This window comes from Exophiala oligosperma (genome assembly GCF_000835515.1).
Source record: "Exophiala oligosperma strain CBS 72588 unplaced genomic scaffold supercont1.2, whole genome shotgun sequence".
NCBI lineage: Eukaryota > Fungi > Ascomycota > Eurotiomycetes > Chaetothyriales > Herpotrichiellaceae > Exophiala > Exophiala oligosperma.
This window is the reverse complement of record NW_015622819.1, coordinates 189,179-210,210: the sequence shown is the minus strand read 5'-3', so window position 1 is coordinate 210,210 and position 21,032 is coordinate 189,179. Positions and strand designations below refer to the sequence as shown.

At 51.3% G+C, this 21,032-nt stretch overlaps 10 protein-coding genes across 10 annotated transcripts; 5 read left to right on the top strand and 5 right to left on the bottom strand.

Annotated features, from left to right (window-relative positions):
* Positions 1-9: 9 nt before the first annotated feature.
* PV06_01562 (uncharacterized protein) lies at positions 10-1,479 on the top strand. The gene is made up of 2 exons (XM_016402170.1): positions 10-411; positions 470-1,479. Exons 1-2 carry the CDS (start codon positions 165-167, stop codon positions 721-723), a joined length of 501 nt encoding a protein of 166 aa, XP_016266067.1. The 5' UTR covers positions 10-164; the 3' UTR covers positions 724-1,479.
* Positions 757-2,264, bottom strand: PV06_01561 (uncharacterized protein; the record flags this gene model as incomplete). The annotated part of the gene is made up of 4 exons (XM_016402169.1): positions 1,647-2,264; positions 1,427-1,585; positions 1,310-1,381; positions 757-1,260 (listed from the first exon to the last, which is right to left on the bottom strand). The coding sequence occupies exons 1-4, from the start codon at positions 1,977-1,979 to the stop codon at positions 757-759; spliced, it is 1,068 nt and encodes a 355-aa protein (XP_016266066.1). The 5' UTR covers positions 1,980-2,264.
* Positions 2,265-2,455: 191 nt separating this feature from the next.
* On the top strand, positions 2,456-5,292 carry PV06_01560 (uncharacterized protein). The gene is made up of 2 exons (XM_016402168.1): positions 2,456-2,785; positions 2,831-5,292. Exons 1-2 carry the CDS (start codon positions 2,540-2,542, stop codon positions 4,832-4,834), a joined length of 2,250 nt encoding a protein of 749 aa, XP_016266065.1. The 5' UTR covers positions 2,456-2,539; the 3' UTR covers positions 4,835-5,292.
* On the bottom strand, positions 4,935-7,619 carry PV06_01559 (uncharacterized protein). Its single transcript, XM_016402167.1, has 2 exons — positions 7,247-7,619; positions 4,935-7,194 (listed from the first exon to the last, which is right to left on the bottom strand). Exons 1-2 carry the CDS (start codon positions 7,304-7,306, stop codon positions 5,659-5,661), a joined length of 1,596 nt encoding a protein of 531 aa, XP_016266064.1. The 5' UTR covers positions 7,307-7,619; the 3' UTR covers positions 4,935-5,658.
* Positions 7,620-8,365: 746 nt separating this feature from the next.
* On the top strand, positions 8,366-10,684 carry PV06_01558 (uncharacterized protein). Its single transcript, XM_016402166.1, has one exon. It carries the CDS (start codon positions 8,476-8,478, stop codon positions 10,288-10,290), a length of 1,815 nt encoding a protein of 604 aa, XP_016266063.1. The 5' UTR covers positions 8,366-8,475; the 3' UTR covers positions 10,291-10,684.
* A 629-nt stretch (positions 10,685-11,313) lies between these two features.
* Positions 11,314-12,957, top strand: PV06_01557 (uncharacterized protein; the record flags this gene model as incomplete). The annotated part of the gene is made up of 2 exons (XM_016402165.1): positions 11,314-11,325; positions 11,353-12,957. 2 exons carry the CDS (start codon positions 11,314-11,316, stop codon positions 12,955-12,957), a joined length of 1,617 nt encoding a protein of 538 aa, XP_016266062.1.
* Positions 12,958-13,647: 690 nt separating this feature from the next.
* Positions 13,648-16,430, bottom strand: PV06_01556 (protein sey1; the record flags this gene model as incomplete). The annotated part of the gene is made up of 3 exons (XM_016402164.1): positions 13,648-13,937; positions 13,996-16,172; positions 16,237-16,430. The coding sequence occupies 3 exons, from the start codon at positions 16,428-16,430 to the stop codon at positions 13,648-13,650; spliced, it is 2,661 nt and encodes an 886-aa protein (XP_016266061.1).
* A 730-nt stretch (positions 16,431-17,160) lies between these two features.
* Positions 17,161-17,914, bottom strand: PV06_01555 (uncharacterized protein; the record flags this gene model as incomplete). The annotated part of the gene is made up of 4 exons (XM_016402163.1): positions 17,161-17,310; positions 17,381-17,513; positions 17,597-17,824; positions 17,895-17,914. 4 exons carry the CDS (start codon positions 17,912-17,914, stop codon positions 17,161-17,163), a joined length of 531 nt encoding a protein of 176 aa, XP_016266060.1.
* Positions 17,915-18,548: 634 nt separating this feature from the next.
* On the top strand, positions 18,549-19,334 carry PV06_01554 (uncharacterized protein; the record flags this gene model as incomplete). The annotated part of the gene is made up of 1 exon (XM_016402162.1): positions 18,549-19,334. One exon carries the CDS (start codon positions 18,549-18,551, stop codon positions 19,332-19,334), a length of 786 nt encoding a protein of 261 aa, XP_016266059.1.
* Positions 19,335-19,590: 256 nt separating this feature from the next.
* On the bottom strand, positions 19,591-20,751 carry PV06_01553 (uncharacterized protein; the record flags this gene model as incomplete). The annotated part of the gene is made up of 1 exon (XM_016402161.1): positions 19,591-20,751. One exon carries the CDS (start codon positions 20,749-20,751, stop codon positions 19,591-19,593), a length of 1,161 nt encoding a protein of 386 aa, XP_016266058.1.
* Positions 20,752-21,032: the final 281 nt, after the last annotated feature.

Sequence of the window (21,032 nt, the reverse complement as noted above, 5' to 3'; positions counted from 1 at the left end):
ATGCCGACCGTTGCATCTGTCACCCCACCACCCTACGACATCTTAAGGAATTCTCGGTATAAGAGTACATACCTACCAACAGCGATATCTGGATCCTACCTCAAAGCCTGCATCATTCAAACCTACGATTTCTCACCACCACCCAGCGATACTCGTGAGTTAAGATGGCTTCAACGGTCGCAGCGAAGAGACTCTTCCAAGAATATAAATCCTTATTGACCAATCCACCCGATGGCATCACCGCTGGCCCTGTGAACGAGGATGACCTTTTCATCTGGGAGGCATTGATTCAAGGTCCCGAAGGAACTCCTTTCGAAGGCGGCATCTTTCCCGCGGAGCTCAAATTCCCAAAAGATTATCCTCTGAATCCTCCAAAGATGAAGTTCTTGGGCGAGATATGGCATCCTAATGGTAAGTCATCCGTCCTCGACCGTGTCAAGTGTCACTTGGACTGACAACAATAATCTAGTATACACCAACGGCGAAGTCTGCATCTCTATCCTCCACCCGCCCGGCGACGATCCAAATCATTACGAGAGCGCATCGGAAAGATGGTCACCCATACAAAGCGTCGAAAAGATCTTAATCTCTGTCATGTCAATGTTGGCTGAACCCAACGATGAGAGCCCGGCGAACGTTGAGGCTGCAAAAATGTGGCGGGAACGTCGACCAGAATTTGAGAGGAGGGTACGAGAGGGAGTAAGAAGATCATTGGGTCTATGAGTGCATGAACGGACCTCTTCCGCATCGTGTCCCTCAGTCCAACAACATATCATCATCTTCAGCATGATTATGAGCTTGCAGCTTGACACTGAGACGCGCTGTCAGCCAGTGTTCCAGTCCACCACTCCTCTCGTCAAGAATTTGAATTTCTGCCTTTCGATTGAGCATGAGCATGCGACGAAGCTCAATCAAACCCTTGGCCAAACCTGGCAACACAGATCCAGACTCGTCTCTCAATTCCCGGTTCAACAGCATCGAAACCGCCAGGGTCCGGTCTCGTATTGACAAGACCATTGACGTATCATCAAAGTCGCCGAGATTGACCACATCCTTTGCCTTCAACCCAATCCACGCCATCTCGGGAAGATTGCAGTGCTGTTCCCGAGCCATCGCCTTTGATCCATAGCGATAGCATTTCATAATCTGTACGCCATCTGGATCCCAGTCGAAAAGGCCAAATATCGGAACAGCGCTTTGTGCACGGTCAACAATAAGGCGTAGGAACCGTCGAGTAGAAAGGTCGGGATAGCCCTTGGCCTGGTGCTTCAGTCAGCGACGAAGTGAATCCAGCTCAGCACTCCAGTACCGTGACAAGTAATCCAGGACCGACGGTGGGGTTTCGATGGTATCCTCTTTCAGCCAGGCTTTTGAACGTAGCCTGAAAAGCATCAAAATCTGTCCGCTCATACATTTTCTCTCTTACTTCTTTCTCAAAGACCAAAATCCACTTCAGATATGTGATATCTGCAAATCCGTGCTCAGTGGAGAGATCTTCTGGAACCAGGGCCGTGTGACTCTTCTCGTGGTGACTCTTCCCGTTAGTAGTGACGAGACCGACCATGAGGCCTTTCGGACTGCTCGCCTGCAAGGATTTTAGTTCATATGCGACTTCGCTGGGCCTTGCGTGCTGGGTGCGTACGTACCACATTCAAGTCATTCCTTGTCACCTGGAATGTGTGGGCAATGTCGTCAATGTACCGATCCACGGTTTCTTGTTGCTTGAAGAGATCTGGATCGTGGTAGTAGATATCCCTGCTCACATTGGTAATAGTCCCCTCAGCGTTCAAAGAAATACGCTCCTCTTGGTTACTCTGATCCCGTTCTTGATTGCTCCGTGTATCTCGGTCAAGATACGTCCAACGCAGGCTGGTGGAATCAGTTGACCCTGCTGCCATTCTATTGCCACTCACCGAATCTCCATGCTTCCTCCTTGGTTTTTCCGGGGAAGTGATATCGTACTTCGCGGTCTTCAACATGCCACCTCAAGCGACCCTCATCAGCTTCGTCATAGTATGGCACGATGGCGGAAACTCGTCTCAGGGTAATGACAGGTCTGCCGCCGGAAGTCACGTCGATGTCACGGACAATATCGCTAAGGATTGTTTCGATTTGATCAATAACACTTTGGTTAGCAGTAGTAAACGGTATCAGGGAATGGCCTGGCGTAACATGATCTCTGGCCATGAGAATACTCATTGCGATTCAGCGCAATTGGCCGTAATCAACTGCAGTCGCCCAGTGACCCGATGTCGAAGTTTGTGCCGTACGAACACGAGTATTAATTCTCTTACAAATGGTGGACCACCAATGACCCCGGAAAAGACGAAGTTGTGCCTGAAACTAGGAAAGTCGCTTAGGCACAAAATCCCCGAATCTCACATGCTCCGAGTGGCATCATTATTGTCTCCCCTTCCCCTACACTATCCGTCACCCCAGCTTTTTTTTCGTAAAGGCAGACTCAGGAACTCTTTTTGGAAGCGCAACGAATTCTAGAGTCAAGAAAATCATGTTTTTGCATCGATAACAAACTTGCAACATGGCGCGGACGCTACGATCTGCCCAAAAGCCCCTGAACGGCAGCATTCACAGTGCGCTAGATGGTCAGGCGAATGGCGCACCCAGAGAGTACTCTCGAGATACTGACAGCGAATCGCTTGATCGATCGCGCTGGAGACTACGCGCAGAAGGTGGTCGTCATACCTGGCACTATTTGAAAATTGAAAAAGAAGTTGAAGAATGGCCGCAGACAGTCGCCGACAAGTACCACCTCGGTCTACCAACAGTATGCGCTGATCAATTCTACAAAGAAATCTACTGATCGTTACAGAATCTTCCTGGTCGTCCACCTGCTTCGAAACCGTCAGAATCGATAGAGAACTGCCTCGCCTTTTACTCGGAACTTCAACTTCCTCCTGGACACTGGGCTTGCGAATATGGTGGCCCTCATTTCCTCCTTCCCGGAATTGTCATCTGCTGGTACGTAACGGGAACACACATTCCGACAGAGTACCAGATTGAAATCAGGAATTATCTGTTCGCAAGGCAAAACAAAGACGGGGGATGGGGATTACATGTCGAAGGACACAGCTCTGTCTTTGGGACTGCTATGAACTACACGATCCTGCGAATCCTTGGTGCCAGTCAGGAAGATCCTCGCATCGTGAAAGCCAGAGGTAAACTTCACCAACTCGGTGGTGCGCTTAACGGTCCCCATTGGGCGAAGTTCTGGTTGAGTGTCCTGGGTATAACGCAATGGAGCATTGTCAACCCAGTGCCCCCAGAGTTGTGGCTCTTACCAGACTGGGTACCGATCGCCCCTTGGAGATGGTGGGTTCACATGCGCCAGGTTTTTCTGCCCATGAGTTATGTCTGGTCCAAGCAATATACCATGCCTGAGAACGATCTTATTCGCTCTCTACGTCAAGAGGTTTTTGTTCAGCCGTACGAGACTATCGACTTTGCCTCACATCGAAACTCCATCGCCCTGGAAGATAACTATCACCCCAAGTCGTGGCTGCTCAAGCTCATTATGTCCATTCTGGTATGGGTATGGATCCCCGTACTTCGCACCAAGAGCATCATTGAGAAGGCCGAATCCTGGGTCTGGAGGCTCGTTCAGTACGAAGATCATAACACGGACTATGCTGACCTCGCGCCCGTCAATGCCCCAATGAACACACTAGTATGCTTCATCCATGAGGGGCCTGAGAGCTACTCATTCAAGCGCCACCTTTACCGTCTTGAAGAGTATCTTTGGGTTAATAAGGAGGGCATGCTTGCGAATGGCACCAATGGCGTTCAAGTGTGGGACACAGCCTTCACGATCCAGGCGTGCGTAGAAGCTGGACTCGCCAAATCGCCCAAATGGAAACCCATGCTGACCAACGCTCTCTCATACCTTGAATCCGAGCAGATTCGCGACGAAGTCCCGGATCGGGAGATTTGCTATCGCCAATCACGTAAAGGTGCATGGCCTTTCTCGACCAAACTCCAGGGATACACGGTCTCAGACTGTACGAGTGAAGCCTTGCGCGTCGTTCTACTCTTGCAGAACGTCCACGGTTATACGCCACTCCTGGATGATAGGCGGATCAAGGACGCTGTGGATGTGCTGTTGACCATGCAGAACAAGCATACTGGCGGCTTCGCTAGCTACGAACCCCAGCGCGGCAGCGAGTACTTGGAAATGTTGAATGCCGCAGAAGTCTTTGGTCGCATCATGGTCGAATACGACTACCCGGAATGCACCACGGCCGTCGTGACGGTCTTGTCTCTCTTCCAGAAGCACTACCCTGAATACCGAACCGACGAGATTCGTCGCATCAAGGAGACGGCGTGTCAATATATCCGCCGAGCCCAGCGCGGGGACGGCTCCTGGTATGGCAGCTGGGGGATCTGTTTCACGTACGGGGCCATGTTTGCGCTCGAGTCTCTGAGCTCGGTCGGCGAGGATTACAGCAACTCCGCGAGGGTCAAGAAGGCCTGCGAGTTCTTGCTGTCGCACCGCATGGCCGACGGCGCGTGGGGCGAGAGCTACAGGGCGTCGGAACTCAAAGTGTGGGTCGACCACCCGGAAAAGTCGCAGGTCGTGCAGACGTGCTGGGCGGTGATCGCACTCATGTACGCCGGGTACCCGGACAAGGAACCCATCAGGAAAGCCCTCCAGGTTGTCATGGGCCGGCAGCAGAGCAACGGGGAGTGGCTGCAGGAGAGCATCGAGGGGGTCTTCAACTGCAGCTGCATGATCACCTACCCCAACTACAAGTTTTACTTCCCCGTCAAGGCCCTGGGGATGTACATGGCCAGATGGGGTGATGAGGCTCTACTCTGAGAGAGACAGGGCGAGATGAAATTGCAGAACGACAAGACATCTAAGAGTGTGTCTAGACTCAATATATATTGGTATATTACATACAGAGTGAGTATTTGCAGGATGAAACTCGTTTGGAGTATGGCTAGCTATACGTCCTATTTGGGTCGATGGTACAATTCAAAGTGCTCGAAAAAAAAACAATCAAGCACTGTCATGTCATCGAGATCTCCTGATCATATCCTTTTGAGTAATGTACAGTAGATAGAATCGCAGGTAACGTGCTGTACCACTCGACGACCTTCCTCCAATCGATGATTGGAGTCGCCGAAATTTGGTCATACGGTTGAAAGGTCCGCAACAACAAACGTAGGACCTAGAGTCGTCCAGAGGGGAGGAAGGTTGTTGACTGGCAGTGTACGGAGTATGTTGATAGCCATTCAATGACAGATCAATGACCGGTAATAACCGGTGGTAACCCCGTGTGAATGGGTTGCTGCTTCCAGCTACACAAGTCTAGAAATGCTCACGCTCGATATCCTCGCAACGGAGAACTGCTGATCGTATTTGTACCACGCCATATTGTGCAGCGTTGTAGACTTCAAAACAATGTCATCTTTGCAAGTCGAAGTATCGGCATGCGGGTCATATGACAAATGGTCCGATCAGCCTTGTGTTATTCGCAGACAGTGTCGGTGAGTCTTTGTGGTGTCCAGACTCCGCTTATGCCGCGGGCAGCATGTACATCAATTCCACGTCGTGGTGAAGAGGCTGAAGTAGACTTGGAGAACAAGTCATGCCTGTATCGATACATGATGTAAGGAGTTGCCCCGCTCGTGAAGTCCTCAATCTGGATCATTGCTGGCATCGTAATATGCTTTGGAAGGATCCTCGTAGATGAATGTCGTTGCTGTACTGGACAAACTTGGGATCGACCCCGGTGATTCCCCGGATTCGGTTGTTTCAGCGCTCGACTCTCTCTTCAAGTGAAAGTTGGGCTCATCCCTCTCCCTCAATTGGAAAAGGAGCTCATTGAAAACATGTTCTGCATGGACGCCCCTCTGTTTGACACGTTCAAAGGCCTTCTCAAGCCATTTGGTCGCGTCGCTTCGCCCAATCCTCTGGTAATAAAAATAGGCGAGGTTTGCAGGGAAGTTGATGATGTTTGCCCCCCAAGCCCCCATGTCCGGCTGTAGACAATACGGCACAGTCCGGCAGATATTAGAAGCATAGCGGTCTGCGCTGAGAATTTCCTTCAGCGTCGTTGGGCTCATGGATTCTGGCACTTTGTGCCCTCGTAGTTCGAGAGCCTGCACAATATCATCGCCCAGCTCGGCGAGCGTCAATGAACATGCATAATAGACGACTCGAGCATGGACAAAAAGATGATTCTCGAACCAGAGGTCTGTTTCGAAAGGATATCCGTCTGGGTCGTTCGGATCATGCTTTTGAAGACGCGGAGTTGCTCCTTTCTTTGTCCCATCTCTCCACCTGTCCATTTTCAGCTGAATAGTCTTACAGTCGCTCAGGAGCTGGATGAGATCTTGGCCTATATCCGAGTCGCTCTCTCGAAGAAGGTCGAATTTTTCGAGAAACCCAGGGACCAGTGTTGTGGTGTCTGTCAAAAGATCAAAATATGTCCTATGCCCCATCTTAATCCACGGAATGGTCAGCCACTCTTCAGTCGCTAGATAGGTTGACTTCCTCTGCAAGATTGATGCATATACGGTGGGGATCCGAGAGGCCAGAAACGGGTGATGGGCTGCCCAATGTTGATGCCTCTCAGGGCCTCGTAGTTGCACTAGGCGTGCCGCTCCAGCAGCATGCGTAAGCCAGCTCCGAGATTGAAACGCAGGGCCTTCAAAGACCTCGTATAAGCCCAGTAACATACAAGCCATGAGAATTTGATCAGAGTACATGCGCTTCGGGTCAAACAAAGCCTCTTGCAATTCTTTTAGCGCTCTGCCATAGATTTTGCTGCTCTCATGGACGAGTCGAACATCTTTATTGGCTTGTCCGACTCTTGATATAGTCAAAGCAGAAAATGCCTCTTCCAGAGAACTATCCTGGCTAGACACGTCTTGTATGAGTTCTGCCCAGTTCATGGGATGACCGCAGCGGATCAGGAAGGCGTCGCGACAGGCGCATTCGCCTTGGGGCATGTATAGATCCCAGAACAGACTTCGACATTGCGCTTGTATGGCTGTCTGATTGAGAGACCCGGGAAGCGGCCCAGCAATGGATCTTGCGTACGGGAGGAAGATGGCTTTCTCGACTTCTTTGCTCGCTGGGTGGAGGATGAAGGTCCTATCGCGTTTGTATCCTCCGCAAACAAATCCACTTGAGGCACATTGACCGCAGATGGGTCGCTTTTGATCGCACTACAGAGGTAGTAAGTGAGGAGATGCGCAAGAATGGAGGAGTCTCACATACACCCTTTTTACGACGGCGACAAGTGCTACAGCCTTTGCTTTTTCCAGGAACGCCGACCATGTCTAGCCACCAGCATTTCCACCTGGGGGAATCGCAGCTGGTCCAAAGAGGTATGTGATGTATCTTTCGATGGAATAGGCGCAAGGCGAGGCCGGATCAAGTGAGGAATGAGCGGCATGTCATGTCTATCTGACCGTGCAGGCGACGTTATGAGCGGTCAGGATGGTCGATGTGAGAGTCGGGCCTGAAAAGTACTGTAAGTAGAAGCCTATCCATACAGTGTTGCTTGACTACTCAGGGAAGTAGTGGGGTCGTCATTATCCATGGGACTTTTGGCTATTGGGGGATGGAGATTTTGAGAAGAGGCTCAGTCATATCGAACACGAGTACGGATAGAGAAACCGCAGTTGTCGCTATTGGACTGCTAAAGAAATTATTTGAGTGCCCCCGATTCTACCGTGACACGGGGGCTTAGGTGTTCCGTAGGTACAATAGGTACAGTACTCCGTATGACCAGGTATCATTTAGTAGGCTGGTTTTGGTATGGACGATGGCGAGATTATTGGGGCCGAATGGGTGGCTGAGAAGCGAGCCATCAGCCACAGATGTCTTACTGGGATCTCTGACTTACTTTAGGCCCCAGAACATGAATACCTTAGGCGGCTCATTCTAGGCTCCTATAGGCGTGCTCAGGTACTTATGTGGGCACCTAGAGGAAAGAGTAAGCCGCCTCGCGAAACGCCCGCTCCACCCCCAACCGCAGTTTCGCCCTACCAGAGAACAGGATAGAATAAAGGTGCATGATTACAGGCTTCATGCAGCGTCTCCAATTCCGCTTAATAGAGCCCCCATGTTGACATCCGGTTAGTAACAGGCCCTACATAGATACCCAGTACGGAGTACGGAGTACCGTAGGCGTTGATTCCACCACGAGTCTCGGAGTATGGAGGATTCTTGGTGCTTGTCCCGTCACAACGTCACTTGCCCCACGCTCTCATACAAGAGACTCTCTGTGCGCATGTGTTGTGTCCGAGCGCTCTTCGACGGTAAACAATCAATCTTGACTTCACTACCTCACGTTTGACGTTTCTTTTCTTCTTCCTTGTGTATATTTTTCATCAGGGCGAACCAGTCGCTATGTTATTATCCGGCCGGTGACACTTTGTTTACAGGACCCTTGTCTTAATGTTTAGTACTGGGCGGTGAAGGTCAACAGTATTCACCGCATCATGGACCACTCACAGCTCGCCGACCTGCTCGCCCAAACAATGCCTCAGAAGGCTTCTAATGCTTCTGGCAATCGAGTTACTCCTTTGTCGCCTCGACAAGCGTTCCAGTCTCACGTTCGAACCTTGAATAGCAGGCCAACCACCACCAAACCATCGCCTGCAGCGCTTCGGTCACCCGAACTTCAACAATTCTCCAGCCTGCAGGTCAACTCTACAAGCCCTCCCCCACGTAGCGCGGCCCGCCCGATTGCAGTCTATGGGTACAACGACATAGATCTGCGCATTTCAAGAGACGGGCAGCCCGAATTCGTCGCGGAGGAACGGGAGGCTTGGGCTAGGCCTTCGCCACTGAGGATACGCAAGAGACCATCCAACGATGTTTACGTCCTCCAGCCGCCAGAACCAGAGACTCCCGTTAAACAGCCGAGCAAAGAGACTCGAGGGCTTCAGCAATTTGGTCCCATGCCGGCTACGGCAGACACGAATGAACGACCGAAGACCAGCAGAGGGCCAGACATAGAGCAGGGTAGTTTTGATGATCGTTATCATGAAGAGGATCAAAATCTGCAGTCTCGAAACTCCAAGTTCGCTGAAGGGAGCATGAGCAATCGATCTGCTGGCATCTCCTCTACCTGGCACAAGCACGGCTCCATCAGCAGCCTTTCCGACGTGTCTGATCACGAGCTCACTCCAAGAGCATCCCCACAACGTTCTTCTGTTGATGTTGATGAATTCAAGCCACCTGCAGTCACGCCGTCGACCCTGAAACAGCGCTTGTTCAAGATTGGTTCTACTTTCAAACCCAATGAAAGAGCGGGGAAGATTGAGGACCCTTTGCCGCGTGAAAAGAAGAAAAAGGGCCTACGCAAGAGTATATCAATGTGGAATTTTTCACATCTCGGTGACAAGAAGAAGGCTCGAGAGGCTGATTTGGACCATGATCCTGCGCCACAGACAGCGACATCGACCGTGCCAGCGCCGGGTGACAAGAATGTGCTCAACGAGCGAAAGAGAAGAGCAGAAGAAGCCTATGTTCAGCAATTTGGTTCGAAGAGACGTAAATCGACCGGTGCCCAGATTCCTTTACCAGAACTGGCTATTCCCCCACGACCACTTCCTGTGCCCGAATTACCCACCAAAGCACCTCGAGGCCCCAGACGTAAGCCCAGTGTCTCATCCTCAGCCATTGCCACAGACTCTGAATTATCTGATGACACGAGCTGCATTGATCACCATAAGCGACCCACTCGACGCGAACTCGAGAAGGAAAACCAACATCTGCGAGCGATGCTCAAACAGCAGCATGTACGACGCAAATCCGACGGAGCCGGCGTCAATGCCCCAGTCCCAGCCTGTATCTCGCTAGATGAATTGGCCAATGACGATGACACGCCAAAGATGCGGTCTGCCATCACTTCTGGAAGCAAAGAGAAGCCCCCGCCAGTCCCGCCAGTGCCAGATAGAGTGGCACTGCGGAACCTTAGCAACGTCAGGAACCAGCCCAAGAACAAGACCAGTAGTGCTAATAGCACTTCCTCAATCGCTATTTCTAATGATAAGACCAAGACCAGGGAGCAGGATAATATTGAACGACGTCCTCTGACTGACACCAACACTATGGGACTGCCTCGACCATTCTCGATCATCTTCGAGGAAGACGAGGAGGCCATCGAGAATAAGACGCCGACCCCGAGTCCGAAGAGGCGTGTGCTTGAACCGAGCTCGGTAGAAAAGAGAAAAGTTCGAGACCAAATTTCAATGCAAATGAAGGGAGTGAGGAGAGAGCAGTGGGAGTGGCCTGAAGATGTGTTTTGAATGTCCAACTGAGCAACGTCCAGAGTTTTATGATTTACGAGACACGAAGAACAGAATTATGTGGAGACGAAGTGAGCGCGGAGAGGACGAAGCTGGTGAATTTTGTATGCCAACGAACAACGCGATGTCGTTATCGATTTCACCTCGACCACTGTCAGCGCTGGTGAGGCAGACGGGAGGTCGTAGAGATGGGGAGTGGGAGTGATCTCGAGCAAGACGTCTCGAAATGAAGATGGTTAAAAGTCAGCTACATTTAGTTTGTTTCCTTCTGCCTCAATCATGCATCGTGCTTCCTTTGAGGTGTTGCTCCGTGTCAATTGATGAGGCCTCTTTTCACTTTAGCTTTGGCGTTTCATCTGCTTTATTCGTGTACATACATTCAATACAATTCTCTTGACGATGAAATCAAAACTCCGTTCAACATAGAGATTCTCCATTCCTGGTGATTGTAGGTCTTTAATATTATGCAGTGGGCATGTTCATACCGATAGGGAGTCGCGGATATGTCTTCCACTAGTCGAGAATGTTGACATAATCAGAAATCAATAATCTGGACGTCGCTTTGCTGTTCTACCATGTCAACAGTTGATTCGGGTAACAAGTCACTCCCTACAACCATGTACTGTATTGCTATGAAGATGGGTTGATGACGGATGTTGATGTTCAACTAAATGGGACAAAAGTGGTGTACAGGATGAGTGACTAGTGATCGTCAGTGGCATCATATAAAGGTTGGTTTCAAGGAAATCGAATTCAAGTGATAGCAGCGTCAACAGCATGCATCCTCACGCAGGAAGACAAATACACTGTGTTTGTGCCTCAACGCGGCTGAGTGTGAATTGATGTCTGCGTGTGCTGCAGTATTTCAGGCTTTATCTTCTTGTTTTTCTCACAGCAGTCACTCGAGTCTTACAAAAAACCACCCATGATCCTGCATGGCTACGCTCCTCTCATATACACACTCCTTTGAATCATAGTATTATTTGCAGCATTCAACATCGTCGCATGACATGGTAATGCACAATGGCTCCCCTTGTTCTCTGAATACTAAAATTTTCACAGGCGCGACCTTCATTTGTCCTTACCATCCTTGCCCTGATCTTCTTTGGCGCGTCTGCTACTGCTGAATATGACTCGCTTCCTACCACTTTCATCACCGCTGCTTCTATGCTGGCTTTCCGACATGATACAGACAATAGCATGAATACCCGCGAAGGATTATCATACACGGTCGTTGCTGGCCACACCGCTGGCGGTACTGCTACCAATCTTGGAATATCACGGTCACACCTGACAGCTGCGAACGGTGAAGCTCACACTGATAACCGGCATTCTCGTCAAACTGGCACTGCTCTCTCGATTTCATTGCTGCCCATACAGCATAGCTCGACCTCGACGCGTCAGGCATTATCCTCGTCTATCTCCAACAACCCGGTCCCAAAGCGGTCTCCAAATGCCGCTCCAGATACATGGACAGTATCTTCTGGTGACACCGGTGAAGATATCGCGTCCAAAGTGAGCAAGCCTTTTGCTGAAATCTCGGCGGCCAATCCAACGGTTATATGGACTCTACTCTCCATTGGTGAGACGCTGAGAATCCCTCCTCCGACTTCCGCCACGTCAATCGAAGCTACATTTCTGACACAGACAACCGCACCAAATGTGGCATCTACCTTGATCAGCCAATCGCCTTCAGCTTCGGCTTCTAGACCGTACACCGTTCTGCCAGGTGATACTGGCTACATCATTGCTGCGAAAGCAGGTTCGACCTTTGAACAGATCTCAGCTGCCAACGCTGAGGTGGCTTGGTCTGCGCTTACGGTAGGCCAAATTCTCAGTTTGCCACCTACGACAGAAACGCAGCCGCCTGATGCTGCAACCAGACCAATGGCCACAAACACAGTGCTGTCTCTAGCATCTGCATCTGCGAATGCTGGGTCTGGCATTTCCAAGCTAGTGGGCAACTTAGCCGCCAAACAACTCGACCTCACCAATGGAAAGACGTCCGCTCCGGATACATACACCTTCTACTCGGGAGATGGTTCAGTGGAGGCTGGGTGGCCACCAATGTCAGATTGGCTTTCATATGACGCCCTGCTGCAAAACGTGAAGCCTTACATTGGCCAGAACTGTATCAACAATGCCCCGGGAAATACTCCGATTGAGACTGCACAGGTCCTTGATGCAATCATAAACATTGCCAACGAGACGAACATGGATCCCCGGTTCATCCTCGCCGTGGTGATGCAAGAGTCAAATGGCTGCGTCCGAGTGGCAACGACTGCTGTCAGCAACGCGAATCCGGGCCTCATGCAGAGTTATAAAGGCAAAGCAAGCTGCGACCTGAACGGAGTACCCCTTTCCCCTTGCCCTCAGTCCAGCATTCACCAAATGATTGTGGATGGGACAGCTGCGCGAGTGGACGGGCCGACCTTGATCAACGCTCTGAATAAGGCTCAGCAAATGGACAATTGTGAACCCGCACAAGCGTTCTACCGTGCTGCTCGTCTCTACAATTCGGGCATGAATAGCCTGCAGTCAGGTCTGGATCTTGGGGTCGTGACCAGTGGCACTCCATGCTACTCTAGCGATATCGCCAACCGCTTGGTGGGCTGGGTTAACGCTTCGACAATGTGTTTTCTGAAGAGGTCTCTTTCTCGGCCATGAACCATCTACGTGGATGCACGAATGTATCTAAGTCCCGAGAAAGATGAGGCAAGATGTTTATTTTGGAGTCCGAATGCGATGGCCACAACAGGATCATTGAAGTCGCAGGTGTAAAGATTCATGCGATCGATAACGAAGTCATTTAGGTGTGAAAGGCGGCCTTTGGTTGACTATCATGCCTGGTAGACAGACAGTTCATGCAACAAGTTTTTTCCATCTCGCTTCTCTGCAATTTTCCAGCCTTCTGCGTGTGAATAGTTGTCTTGGGATTCGCTGAGACTTATCTCGATGATCAGCTACCATGGCTCGAATCTGGCCATCGCCCAACGCAGAATGGCCGCCTGCTAGGGTAGACATGGGAAATGATCGTGTAACGTGGAGGGGGCTATATCATCATGTCTGAGCCAGCCGCGGAGCATGGTTGCCTCGCTGTCAAGAGACTACTTAGTAAACAAAGCAGTTGCATAGAGGTTTCAAGTAGCCCTTTTGGGGGAACCAACACCAAGTGTGCGAGTCACTTTCTATACCAAACGCCCCAGACGGAAAAGGGCAGCCTCGTGGTAAGACCAAAGAAAAAAGGGGGCAACAACCCAACCAAGATGCAGTGAGTGCTATATACGCTCTTTCACGAATGTAGGCGTCAAAAACCTTTGTCGAGCCGTCCGCCCATCCCAGTCCTGACCAGCTCGGCTATATCTCGTCCTCGTCCTCGTCGTCGGCCCCGTCGGTTTTGACCTTGGGAGATTTGGACAAATTCGTCATTTCGTAATCATTGTTGTTGCTCGACATGGCCACGGCTTGCCGTGCAGTCGGATTTTCCTCCAAAAACTCTCGCAGCCTTCGCTTGCCTTCCTCGAGAGCCTGCTGAGATGCTGCGTTGGCCATGTTGAACATTGGACCCCACAGGTTCAGGGTGTACGTGACATATGCCCCAATTCCAACAAGGATGAGAAACACGAAGTACACCGGGTTTCTAAGCACTGTAGGAGGAACGGATGTTAGCATTGTGACTCACACGACAGATCAGAGTTTCCTTACCGGCAACGATCTCGTTCCATCCGAGGGCGAGTAAAAGACCGTAAAAGTACAAGGGTACTTGCGTCATGCCACCAATCGCGCTACGTTTGGCCTCGACGTATACCCCATCGGCAGCCTTCTTGAACCGAACCGTCAGGTCCTGTCTCTTGGCCTCGTTGAGAATGGTCGTCTCTTCCTCCAGGCTTTTGCCCTCTTCCTCATCCACGCCTCCGATGGGCGTAAGGTCCTCCTCGTCTGCAGCAGTGGCAGCCGCCGGCGTCGGGCCGACCCAGCGATCAAGAGGAGGCGGTACGCCAGATTCGGAATGTCGGAACCGCGACAGTAGCGGAATGAGCGTCAGCGTGCTTTCGCGAGCTCGTGTATACACACCTTCGATGTCGTCGGTGGGTCGCCATATTCTAGGCACACCGGCCTCGTCGTATCGAAATTTGTCCTCGAAATTCTCCCGAAGCTTGAGCAAGAGGTTACCTTCCATCATTTCCTCGTCGATCTTCGAGCGCAAAACAGCCCAAGACTTGCGTCTCAGTCGCCATCGACCTACTTCGACTTCTTCGGCACTAGCGTCAAAGGAAGCTGCTCGGTCAGCAAAGCGTTTCTCTGCATCTTGAACGGTGGCGGTGAAAAGATTCCATATACGATCCCAGATTCCTTTCTCGGTCGGTTTCTCTCCGTGTTCGGGGGCTCCGGATCCGCTACGGCCGGAGCCCAAAGAATTGAATTCCAAGCCAATGCTGTCGTTTAATCTGCTTCGGACCCATCTCTCGACACGTGTGGCCAGTCGTCGCATCTCGTCCCTGCGCAGCTGTCCGGAAACCTTGTCCAGATCCTTCTGATACAGCACCATTGCCTGCTTGTAATCCGACCAAGATACACCTTCAATGACGGCTTCTTTAGCAATCGACTCAAATCGTTTCAGCGCCACCTGTGTCTGCTCCTTAACAATCTCGGCAAAGTCGTACGATGCGCCTTTCTTCTGCCCAGCTTTGACGGCGCCGCTAACAGCGTCACTGAACTCCTGTACTCCCAGTTTGTGCGCAGCACTGAGTTGACCGGACAAAAGTACCTTCAGTCTCGCATCCGTCTTGCCTTCCAACTCGGTCCGCTTCCGTTGGTACACCCCCTTATGATATCTGCTTGCCTCTGTTTCAAAGTTTTTAATGGCTTCGGCTCGAGCTTGACGCATCGCGGCGCCTAGGCTGGGGATGACCTCTGCGGCGCCCGTCCTGGCAGAATCTGCTTGTTGTGTTTCGAAGGGAGTGATCGTCTCGTCAAACAGAAGCATGACCTCGCGCATAATCTCGTCACACCGAAATTGCGCCAACAATTCCTGTTGCGTAGGTAGATCCAAGTCTTTGTTATGAACGATCTGATCCCAGATGCCCTCTGCGTAGTGCGCAAACCCATCAGCAGGAATGCGACGATGGTACTCTGGTAGGAAAACTCCTCCTTCAAACTCCCCCAGCAGTGCGTCCCTTCGAGGGTCTCGATGACCGTCTCGGAATCGGGTCGCCATTTTGGCCACCTCCGATTTAAATTGCTCGGGTTGATATAGCTTATGAGGAAGGGCTGTGAATGCGAAATCAAAATAGTCGTCAATGCTGCTCTTTTCCAGCCCGGGTGGTTTGGACAGACTCTGCCAGATCCTGCCCATGTCCTGCATCAGGGTGTTCCGTAGGTTTTGTAATGGTGTAGTGCCGAGGAAATCTCGAATGACGAAATAGAGGAGGCTGCGGGAGGTCGACTTCCTGTCCTTCAAAAAAAGCTGTAGATTGACCTCGAAGACCGTCTTCAACAGGCCCATGTTGGCGCCTTGGTATAAGCCGACCTGATGTTCCCACACATTGACCATCAAGACCTCGCTCGTGGCGAGCGCGAATAAAGAGCTCTTCCGTTCAAAATCTTGATCCTCGCCTCGTTCTCGGCCATCCGTGCCTTCGACGTCCATAACCAAAATATTCTCCGCCATGTTTGCCTGCGTGCTTTTGTTCTTGGAAAGCCAAATTCCTTTGGTCGTTTGCCTGCGCTCCGCCTCAGACATGACGGAGAAATCGGTACCGAAGAGCGCATTCAGGAGGGTGGATTTGCCGGTTGACTGTGATCCAAAGACGGAGATCAAGTGGTAGTTGAATCCGGAGTGAGAAACGTTGGTATAATTCAAGTATTTGGATAGATCCGGACTGCAGCACCATCCGTCAGCAATTTGTGTGGGCGAGTATAGTAGTCCAAAAGGAGGACACTTACTTGAAATCTTTGTCCTCATCAATGACCTGCACGCCATTCTCAAAGTTGGCTTCCCCATTCTGACCAGCAGACGCAAAATGGCCATTAGCCGTCATTTTGTCTGGCGCAGTGTAGGCGCGGCTTGCTGGAAATGGTCTCGCAGTGCCTATGGGAGACATGGTAGATTGGGAAGGGGAGAGACTCGAGTTCGCCATGACGGCAGCGAGCAGGGGGATGGAGACCGAGACTAATTGAATTGCAGGCTTTCAGTGCATGGGTATGATCAAAGACATCATGTGTGTGCGGTCATGGACAGGGAAGGTCTGGTGTGCAGGTGTAGCCAGTGGGAAGAGGCCGTTGTCGAGTTGTTGGGCTTGGAGTGCATTAGGCCTGTTTGTTTCGAGGCATCTGGCCTTTTGGACAGTATTTACAGGGATCATCAGGCCATTTCACTGATGGGCCCGGCAAGCTGTGTCACTGCCCGCCGCTTTATACGTATCCGGCCAACCTTCCGTTATAGGGCACTTCTGGGATATTACCAAATGCTCGACAATGACTGGAGGTTGATTCTGGCTGGCGTTGAGGATCAGTCGCGTGTTGTTCTTGGGTTGTGAACGACGATGGCTTCTCTCTCTTTGCTATTTTCCGAGGCCGAACTAGGGTTAGGATATAGTGGTAGCCAAATATCCAGGTTACTAGTACGAGTACAGGCACTGAGTGCGGGAAAATATTCGCAAACATGCTATGGGTACAGGTCTACTCCGTACATGGCGACCATGATGTCAAATGGTGAAAGCTCGCTACAGTCAGTTCTGTAGCCTGGCAGGAAGGCAATTTTGATTCATGCCTCTTTCTTGTGATGTATGTAGTATGTACAAGTTTTCCCATGTTATGCTCCTCTTTACGTTAAGACTCGCCGCAACAGCTCCCCCGTTAGTCAAATGTTTATGAGGGCTGGGTAGCCTGATCTTTTCGGATGCCCACATCCTTCTCCCATGGGTATACTACCCTCGTGTTATCGGCGAATGTCTGCTTGTCTCTGAGGTGAATTGGTGTCTGACCCTTGGGCGTGTCCGGAATTGTCTTCTCCAATCCCTGTACTCATGTCAGTCCGCGTTCTGTCAATGTGCAGCCACAGCTTTTGCAGTGGCTGGAAGGTCCGTACAATCTTTTGAAAGACGCATCTGTTCAGTACTCGTTCAGGTCTTCGACATTGGTATAATTGGTGGTTGTAGTTTTCCAAACAACTCCAATGCGCTCGGAATTCTTCCAGACAGTTCTTGTTGATATCATCGATCCTGTTTGAAGAGCAATGTCAGTTTCAACTTGCCTGCCTCCCTTCCAATATGACTGCCCGCAAAAGATTGGAAATACTACTAACACGCTCGCTGCACATCTCGTCACTTTTCTTCCTTCCTTCATACAGTCAAGCTCTCCTCTCCCATAAGACTCGGTCTTGCACTGCATGTAGTCGTCGTTGTATGATCGACATCTCGCGCCGATAAAGTAGGCTGCACTCAATAAAGGCGCCGATGTAGCTCCGATCTCTTTCACCTTGGGGATATGATCGGGCATAGGCGTCGTGTCGACGACGACGTCGGTGTTGAACCTGGCGGGCTGGGAGTCAGCTTCTCTCTCTCTCTCTCTCTCTTCAGCCTTGTACGAGGAGCATTTCATACCTTGCCTCACGATCCGCCATGATTGCAAGGCTCAAAGGAAGCGGCTTGGTTTATATTGAAAGGACCGGTGTACCTGGTTTCTTAGGAAGCAAAGCGCAGTCAGTCACTGGCGGAGCTCGACATTCCGACGCCAAGGCTTAAGCTGGCTTTATTGGGACACGGTCCGCCGCCGCTCTAAGTACCTACAAGTTTGGCCGCACAGCTCCCACTCTCCCTCAACTTCCATCTGCTCCACGATTCAGCAAATAAGTTGAATATCTTGTCAGATGTACCCGCGTGCTCACGAAATGATATAATTTCCGCAGATATACTGGACAACTTCTCATTCAGGTCGCAAGATCTCCAAACCCTTGGGTAACATCTCTAATACCCAGGCTTGCGGAGAAACTGTTGGAGATGGAACTTCGTAGTGCCGTTCTGCGCTGTGGAGTGTCTCATGAGCATCGTCTTCCTATCAACAGGAAGGGGGAGTTTGTCTTACAGGTAGGTCAGCTTGTGTCGATCTCGCCGCGAACTCGTTCTTCTTCCAGAGCCCGTTCTTTCCCCTCCAAGCAGATGTTCACACCTCGATCACGCGTTTTTCTACGACAGGAAACATACTACTCTCGACAAAGTGATACATACCTAGGTGCCTGACAGCCCGCCGCCGCCGTGATGACGACTGATATCAAAGCAACAACACACTCTTTCAACCAGGGCGCGGCAATGCTCGTGATATGGGGTTCTCTCAACCCCGAGGACACTTCGATTGACGAGAATGCCCTCAACGCCTGGTGGACCAACGAACATCTTCCCGAACGTCTTGCGATCCCAGGATTCCACCGGACACGCCGGTACTTTGCGAGGGACCCCGAGACGGCCGCGTCGCAGTATCTGGTGTGCTACGAGGTTTCGGCGCTTTCGACCCTTACCTCGCCTGATTACATGGAAGCATTGAACAACCCTACCCCGGGCACGAAACAATACATGCCGGTCCTTGCGTCGATGAACAGGTCGGCGTGCAACGTGCTCTTCTCCGTCGCACGAGATGAGTTTGACAAGTGTTCCACCGGCGTCGGCGCCACGATAGCACACATTGTATTTTATCCGCCTCGGTCAGCCGAGGCCAGAACGGATTTGGGCAAATGGATACAGGCTGTAGGTTGGCCCAGCCTCGCGGCATTTCCCAGTTCTCTGGCGCTGCACCTGTTGGAACACGACGACGAGGCGACAAAATCAGGCAGCTCCACCAAGTCGTACGACGAGGTTCGGTTCCAAGCAGATGATTCCAAGCAAGACCAGTCGCGGTGGATGGTCATCATCGAATTCGCGGAACCGATCGGCGCGCCGTTCGGGAAGGCCTCCGCCCTGACGGGCACGATCGTGGATAAGTTGGATGAGATTGGGGCGGAGGAGATGGACGTGAGGTTGTACGGGTTGATCTGCGCCGTCAGAGAATGAGATCGTGGTCATTTCTAGGCCGGGGCTGCGATGGTTATTCAGATACCCTGCTTTGGCACGGGCGTGAGACAAGGGGCCAAACTATAACGACTAGAACCGTTGACCGCAGGAAGATCGTCGAGTAGAAAAGTAGTTTTATTCATTAGTGTCCTGAATAAGCGACTGTAGCACATCTATCCTATGGTCGACACACCCTCTATCTCTTGCTCTGCCTAAGGGGCCCACCAGTGACAACCCGTTGAGTGAACAACCTGAATCACTGGAACATAGATCCTCCGGCCGCGCGGCGCCGGGCTTCCTGCTCCACGGCGCCGATGAATTGTCGAGGGCCGTCATTGTCAGTCAAGGCTTTACCGACGTCGAGGTATCTTGCTCTGAACATCTGCCAGAGCTTGTTGTCCTTGTCGTTGCCGAGCGTCGAGGGTCGTGGATAGTATGGATCGTTGAAAAAGAAGCCGTCCCGCAACTGCTTGATCCCTTTTTCCGGCTCTTTCATGTCGAAGGGTTTGCACTGGTCGAAATCGAGCAGCCATATGCCGAGTGGTCGGTCATGGGGGTCGTAGGCGAGCCGGCAAGGAGCGGTGTCCTTGGTCGCCGCGGCAAAGTCGTCAACGCTGCCTGCCGGTTTTATGATTGGGCCCGTGCCTATGACAAACTCGACGTCGTTGGCGTCCAAGCCTGCCTTCCAGTGCATGATGGCCAAGGTTTCAGCCATGGTCCGAGCGAACAAAGTAGTATCAAGACTCAACAATTCCATTTCGTCAATGGTCATGTCGAAATTTCGGAGCTTGAAAGTACTAGTACTAGTAGTACGTTTCGTCGTCCTACGGCGACCCATGTAGATGCGGATCAAGCAGTCTTTGTTTGCTTCTTCTGCAAGAAAGGCTCGTTTCCAGGCTCTGATTTCTCGAGGCGCGAAGACGTCTACAAGGGCCTCTCTTACGGATTCGGGGACAGGGTCGATCCTGCCCGTGACCAGCGCGTAGGTCCTCCTCTTCATTTGGCCACCGGGAATGAGGGGCAAGTTTCGATCCCAGAACCGATCACTATCGGCGGGAACCCAGTCGCAGATCGGCGGAATGTTGATCTCTCGTCGAAACGAGATCGAAGTCAACTTGAAACTTTCTTCGACCGTTCTATGTCTGACGCAATCGTTCCAAAGCTGGTCAGACCTTCCCTCGTTGGCCACCTTCAGCACACATGGCGTCCCGGCCACCGAAAACACTGTTCCTGTTTGGCCTTTGCCGATCTCTCGGTGGTTCTCGAGTTGATTTGTGGGGGTCGTCGAGATGAACGTTCGAGTAGACAACAATAAGGACAGTATCTGTTCTGGCTTAAGCCGTTTCAACTCAACCTCATCCACGACAGTCACTCCAGTGATATCGCCGACGTGTCGCCGTTGGTTGGTAGTCGCCATCCCATCGCAAAAATTTGGTTCGTAGGTTGCGTTGCTAAAGGAGGAGGAAGATGATGGACTTTGATCTTTGCGGGCAGAGAATGGAACAAGAAGGATGAGGAGAATTTATACATGAATTCGAAAGCTCCTCATCCTGCCCGCTTCAAACCTGCCTGCTTGGATTTACAGGTTGCAGCTGTTTCCTTTGAAGTTTAACCATACTAACAGCCTATCATAACTTGTGCCGTATTGCGAGGGACTAGGCGGCCACTGTCCCAGAGAAAAGTTAAATAAAGGTGTGC

Coding starts and splice junctions, on each gene's coding strand:
- PV06_01562 (XM_016402170.1), top strand. CDS start 165: ATGGCTTCAACGGTCGCAGCGAAGAGACTCTTCCAAGAATATAAATCC. Junction 412..469: donor CGAGATATGGCATCCTAATG/GTAAGTCATCCG, acceptor ACAATAATCTAG/TATACACCAACGGCGAAGTC.
- PV06_01560 (XM_016402168.1), top strand. CDS start 2,540: ATGGCGCGGACGCTACGATCTGCCCAAAAGCCCCTGAACGGCAGCATT. Junction 2,786..2,830: donor ACCACCTCGGTCTACCAACA/GTATGCGCTGAT, acceptor TGATCGTTACAG/AATCTTCCTGGTCGTCCACC.
- PV06_01559 (XM_016402167.1), bottom strand. CDS start 7,306: ATGGTCGGCGTTCCTGGAAAAAGCAAAGGCTGTAGCACTTGTCGCCGT. Junction 7,195..7,246: donor GTCGCCGTCGTAAAAAGGGT/GTATGTGAGACT, acceptor CTACCTCTGTAG/TGCGATCAAAAGCGACCCAT.
- PV06_01558 (XM_016402166.1), top strand. CDS start 8,476: ATGGACCACTCACAGCTCGCCGACCTGCTCGCCCAAACAATGCCTCAG.